The sequence below is a fragment of the Ixodes scapularis genome, unplaced genomic scaffold, assembly GCF_016920785.2.
Source record: "Ixodes scapularis isolate PalLabHiFi unplaced genomic scaffold, ASM1692078v2 PGA_scaffold9__187_contigs__length_104089568, whole genome shotgun sequence".
In the NCBI taxonomy this organism is placed as follows: domain Eukaryota; kingdom Metazoa; phylum Arthropoda; class Arachnida; order Ixodida; family Ixodidae; genus Ixodes; species Ixodes scapularis.
Window position 1 is genome coordinate 88,530,487 of NW_024609884.1, and position 6,278 is coordinate 88,536,764.

The 6,278-nt window shown below is 45.6% G+C and overlaps 1 protein-coding gene across 1 annotated transcript; it reads left to right on the top strand.

The window, feature by feature from the left end:
- Positions 1 to 713: 713 nt before the first annotated feature.
- On the top strand, positions 714 to 6,067 carry LOC115314971. The gene is made up of 4 exons (XM_040205319.3): positions 714 to 965; positions 1,051 to 1,218; positions 2,153 to 2,273; positions 2,874 to 6,067. The coding sequence occupies exons 1-4, from the start codon at positions 808 to 810 to the stop codon at positions 3,921 to 3,923; spliced, it is 1,497 nt and encodes a 498-aa protein (XP_040061253.1). The 5' UTR covers positions 714 to 807; the 3' UTR covers positions 3,924 to 6,067.
- The last annotated feature ends 211 nt before the right edge of the window (positions 6,068 to 6,278 follow it).

Here is a 6,278-nt window from a genome sequence, read left to right on the forward strand (position 1 = left end):
GTGTCCCTGCACGCGTTTGTGGCGCTGACTGTGCTATGGCGACATTTTGTTTTCGTCGATTTCTTTGTATTTTACCCGTGAGCGCGTGCTGTCGGCATCGGGTACTACAAAGGGTGGCATCACCCTAAACAGAAGGACATTGAGGCACCCTAGGTATTACTAGGGTGCCTTCATGCGCGCTTTGCTTAGGGTGGAGCACGACATCTGGCCATTTTGTCCCACACTTCTATTTTTATTTTTTTGTTCAGAAGCGCGTGAAAGAGCGTGTCCCTGCACGCGCTCGTGGCGCTGATTGTGCTATGGCGACATTTTGTTTTCGTCGATTTCTTTGTATTTTCCCCGTGAGCGCGTGCTGTCGGCATCGGGTACTACAAAGGGTGGCATCACCCTAGGGTGCCTCAATGTCCTTCTGTTTAGGGTGATGCCACCCTTTGTAGTACCCGATGCCGACAGCACGCGCTCACGGGGAAAATACAAAGAAATGAACGAAAACGAAATGTCGCCGTAATACAGTCAACGCCACAAACGCGTGCAGTGTCACGCTCTTTCACGCGCTTCTGAACAAAAAATAAAAATAAACGTGTGGGACAAAATGGCGAGATGCCACCACCCTAAGCAAAGCGCACATGAAGGCACCCTACATCACCCTAAACAGAAGGACATAGGAACCGTGCGGATGTAACTCAAGCCCCGACCAGGGCGCCCCTAGCGGCAAACAGATTCGCTTTCTCCGGGCAGCTTCTCCATTCCGGCGCGTTGGGGTTGTGTTGAAAACGTTATTGCGGTCTAGAAATCGCAACTTGCGAGATGCCGGTTCCCACCCTGAAGAGTAGAAATAATTGCTGTGTGGTTGGATGCAACAGCACCTACAAAAATTCGCCCGATACGAAGTTCTACGGGTTTCCCGCGAAGTCCTACGAGACAGAACGCCGCGCGGTTTGGACGCGACTGGTCCGTCGATGCAAGTGAGTCGCGTTTCTCATTACACTTTTCAGTTAACGTCGCGCTTTATAGTGTGTGAAACTATTTCGTCTAATGTCCTTTTTCTAGCGCCGATGGAACGACTTGGACCCCTACCCCGAATTCCAAAATTTGTAGCAAGCATTTTTTGGGGAATGAAAAGCGAAATGAGGAAGCCCACCCGAGCTACAACCCTTCGATCTTTCCATCGCCGTACAAGAAGAGAGTGGTACTCGGGGTTGCTGAACGACACGACAGGTGACTTTCCCATTTTCTGTGGTTCTGTAGTTTTTATTTATTGTTAATCTGTCAGTCAGGAATTTATTTAAAGCTCGCTGTCGCAAGGTTTCGTCGCGCGTGCACCACGGGTGCGTGTGAAGCTACCCGAACCCCGGGCGGCTCATTGCGGAAAAACGGAGCGTTCAAGTGGCCGTTTGTCGGCACTCCACTTGCGCTTTCAAGTGTAGTCCGAAAGTGTTCTGCTCGATTCATGCTTATTGCATATCTTTCGTCAGCCACTCGCCCACGATTTGTTTTAACAGAAAGCGCGAGCGAGACAAGCACTACTGAATGAGCAGCATGCTTTCTTATAATGTCTGCGAAATACAGGTGCGCGATCTTCTCAAGTTTGCGGACGTGGCACTCGCTCGAATGTTGCGGTTGTGATTTAAATCTCACGTCCTCCGGTTGCAGCAACAGCCTCTACAAAATACAAGAAAATACAAGTTTTCTAAGGCACACATATATTGAACCTAAATATGTACTAGCTAAGCACGCTTACCATTACGCTGTTAAAACGAGTCAGAGATGCCAGTTTTTGGTTTTCAGATATTCTTTGCTATAAAGATAAAGTTTTACGGAGTCCAAGTGTACACATAATTAGCCAAGTTAAATAAAAAGAAGTACAGCGAAAGTAGGCATGCTAATAAGGCCACAAAGTGCCAAAAGCAAGCCATTTTTCACTAAAGTATGGCATTTGCACGCTAAGACGGCACTAGAACGCGGGCATAAACCACCTTCGGACGGCACTCTAGACACTGTGTAGAGAAAGAGCTAATGCGAGCTGTCGACGAAACGATCTGTCGGTAAAAAGATTTGTCTATGATACATTGCACATCGACAAAACATTCGACAAACTGATTGCCACTGATTAACAGAATAGTATGGCTACTGACAAATTTTCTCTCTTCAGGCAACTGAAAAGGGTCGAACAACAAAGGCGTGTAACACCGTGTACAGCTGCACCTGAAGTTGATTTACCCATGGAGCGGCAACCAGCAGAGGAGCCAGCACCTGCTCCATTAACAGCCAGTGTAAGCAGAACTTTAAAACAACTGAATAGACATATGAATACCATTTCTCACACTCTCTATGTTCAGAGGTGGCTGTGTATATGTGGACAGAAGAGTGGCCCTGTTTGGCGACTTGCCATAAGGATATTTTGGAAACACTCCTGGCAAGTACAAGACTGCCAAATGAAGTTCCCGTGTTTCTTTTTAACCCTCGGGCATCGTATTCGTAGCTGTCTCTATGAAATGAATTCGAAACTTGCAAGTAAATAGGGACAATAACCTCTTGGAAATTTATAAGGCTAGAAATATTGTGAAATAGGCACTGGAGGACACTAACGAACACTTCAACAAACTCCATTTCTTCACATATTGTTCTGCCTGGGCTCCTTGTTGTTCCACGTCCGTTCTTGTTTGTCTCATATAAATATGTAACCAGACATACTATTGTTGGTTGGCAGGTGAAACCTCCAAAGTTGCCTTTTCTCAGAATGTATGTTCACATAGAAGCCAATAAATCCTGAACTCGGATGTGAATCTGAATGTGTGCACCCTAGAAATAATACGGACTTTTGGATTTTACGGCTCAGTGTAATAGTGTTGCATTCCTTCCTATCTTTGCAGGCTTCCACCATGACAGAAGATGATGGAGCAAGCTTCTCGCCATGCACCCTGTTTCTTTGCTGTAACATGGGGGGAGATGTCTCAACCCTTGTCTGCCATAAGACAGTAGTGGACGAAGGGTGTGGGCCAGACACGGTGTCAGTTTGCGATAGGGGAGCTGGGCCAGTGTACAAAGAGCCCTTCTTCACTGGGTACAAGTCTGTGTGTGACGACGAGGCAATGTTAACAAGGTTAAGTTCCGCATCATTTTCTTTATTTGCTCTGTTGTTGAGCTTATTTCCAGATACCTCGAGGAGGCAAAATGAACTGTCAAGCGAGAATCGGCTCTTACTATTTTTGATTAAGTTAAAACATAATGTACCTTTTTCGTGCCTAGGCATTTTGTTCAGTATCCATCGTACGACGGCAGCACGAATATTCAGGGTTACACTTGAAATCCTCTGCGCCAGAACAAGAGACTGGATTTGGTGGCCGAGAAGAGGTGCTGTCCAGGCCACCATGCCACCAAGCTTCAAAGTTCATTATCCTCTTTGCAGGGTAATAATAGACTGCACGGAGATGAGGGTGGAGATGCCTCCGTCAGTCGAGAAGCAAAACCTTTGGTATTCGCAGTACAAAGGGTGCTATACTGTTAAGTACTTAATTGGAGTCGCACCTAGTGGTCTTGTGACGTTCCTTTCAGATGGATTTGGTGGGCGGACAACTGATACTGCTATCACAATTGAGTCTGGTTTTTTGCACAAACTGCAGCCCGATGATGTCGTCCTGGCCGACAAAGGGTTTCCAGGCATAATAACTGGCGTTGGTGCTAAGAAAGCAACACTGGTAATGCCACCATTTGCATCAGGAGTGCAGTTCACAGAGGTTGAGGTAGACTCAACATACGAGACAGCTTCTGTCAGGATTCATGTCGAGAGGGTAATTCAAAGAGTGAAAATTTATACAATAACCCAGCGTGTTTCGCATCATTTAATTCCACACCTGGACAACATTATGCATATCTTGTGTGTACTCACCAATCTGAGGCCGGGTATATTTAGGCCTCGGTAAAGTGCAGATCGTTCGTAGCTTTTGGAGGTAGTCTAGCAGTGTGTAGTGTCCATTCGCAGGCTAGCCTCGAGGTTCCGGCTGGAGAAGTGCTACTAGATGCTTTGAGCTGCTTGCCAGTTTAGGGAAGGAATTGAAGGGCAATTCCGTTTTATCTTTGGTGCAACTTGTGGGTTTCAGTGCGCTCAGGGTGGCACAACCAAGAACTAGCATGTGTCCCACGTAGCATGCATGCCCTGTAGAATGACTGCTATGTCGCACATGCTTTTCAATCGTTTTACCGCAAAGCATCGAATAGAAACTCGGAGGCAGTACATCTACACAACTGTGCACAGTATTGAGAAGAACAATAATTTACTTTGGGATTCAGTGACGTTGAGTGTACTGAGAACAGTCAAACTCAAATTAACTAGAACAGATTTGCCCTTTGATATACCCAGTGAGTTCATTCCATTTCAGTTTGACTGTGAAATTGCCTTCATCCCCTCGGAATGATAAGCAACTGTTCAAAACATGCATGGCACCCCCACCCCTTTGTCCCCTTACCTGAAATGCCTTGCTGCAATGCATATACTCTGGATTTTCATTCTGTGTTTGTGCAACTGTTCATGCACTGAAAAAAAAGAGATTCTTGTTTTTCCTTATAGTCGGGATTTATTGAAGTTGCTCAATTGTTATGTGCCTGGTTTCAAGCAGAAAGACATTCTTTCTTAGCTCATCTTGAATGGAGCGCAACGAGTTCTCCTAAGTAGTACTTGAAATAAAATGACCGTAGCTTCGGAATTGCTTCAGAAAGGAATTCCTCGTCACGCTTGATGTTGAGCGTCTTGTGGTCTACAGAGCAGTACAAATATAGATCGCACTCTTCAAGCTGCAAAACATACAAGCAGATTTGTATTTGCGTGTAGTATGTGTGTGACTTTCGCAAAGAAATCTCCTTGCTGCACTTGTCCTCTACTAGGTATGACAGAAGTGGCTTTTCCGTTAACTTCTTCTTCCATCGGCTGGAGGGGCACTTGATCTCAAGCGGGGTGGTTTTGCCGTCCTCGCTCCTGAGTATAGAGAAATAATGATTAGCTGGCAGGGTTTGATATGCATCTCAACACGACTTGAACAAAATATAACCGCTGAAGGTATGTCCGTCTTGCATGTGTATGTGAAAGACGTGCATTAACGCTTTGAGAAAATGTATGATGCTGAACTGAAGCCTTGTGGCAAAAAAATATGATAATGCACGCCACAAGGAGCCATATACCGGCAAAGGTAGTGCATATACCTGCACGCATGTACTAATAATTTATTCAAATGAAGCAAAAGGGCCGGACTGTTTCAACACGGCAAGAAAAGCTTGTAGAAAACGTTAAAAAAAAACCGTTTGGAAGCGAGAAAAGTTAGTATAAAATGTCAAAAGAAAGCATTTGGGAGCTCTGAGATGGTAGTCATTAATTTATTAAAAGTGCACTAAAATGGTTTTCCAGACCGCATTTCGATGGTGATAACTCGATCTTTGTGCTCCAAGCATCCTAGAAATTAAAGAATTGCAATCAAACACCGTTCCTTTTTGCAAAATTTTCCATAAAGAAAAAGTGTATATAAGAAAGGCCGGCCGGCAGGGAGTGCGCGAGAGCTAATCGCAAGCTGTGGGCTACCGAGTGACCTTGCGCTCTTCCGTTAATTTGAGCTCAAAGTTTGGTTTTTAATAATGCTTGGAGTGCGCAAGTTGAGTTAGCACCATAAATAGACGTCCCTAGAAACTTTTAAGATTCATAACTTCTTTAGGCTCATGACCAGCTAACTCTGCTGAAATGTTGGCTGTCATTTCGAGGCATTAGTGGAGGTTTGAGCTATATTACCGAAAGATTCCATCAGGAGAACATCCCAACCAAGGGTCTTCTGGTGCCACCACAAGCCCGAACTGGTGAACTTTGAGGCCACGGTCCTCTTCAAACTTGCTTCGGGCTTTCGGCTCGTTGCGCTGCCCATGAGCCGTTGCTGGCGACCAGAATGGAGCTTCAGACACCATGGTCCTGGCGACATCTCGAAGGTCTCTTTCACAGCGTATCACTTTGTGGCCCTGAAAAATAAAAGACTTGGAACATTTACACTGAAACAAACAGTTGACACCAGAGCTTAAAGGGGCACTGCAATCATGTTTAAGCGTCTACTTTTTTTGCGGTTTCCACATCTTTGGGGGTTCGGGAAAGTCAGCGGGCACGGAGAGAGTAACTAAATATCGGTGCGTCATATTTTAACCAGACGACGCGGAAACCTCGTCCCACCTACGGGGGCAACCTGCGGTGCCGAAAGCACATGATATGTGAAGTCTTTGGTCTTGGCCTTGCTACTGGTCAGAGCCGC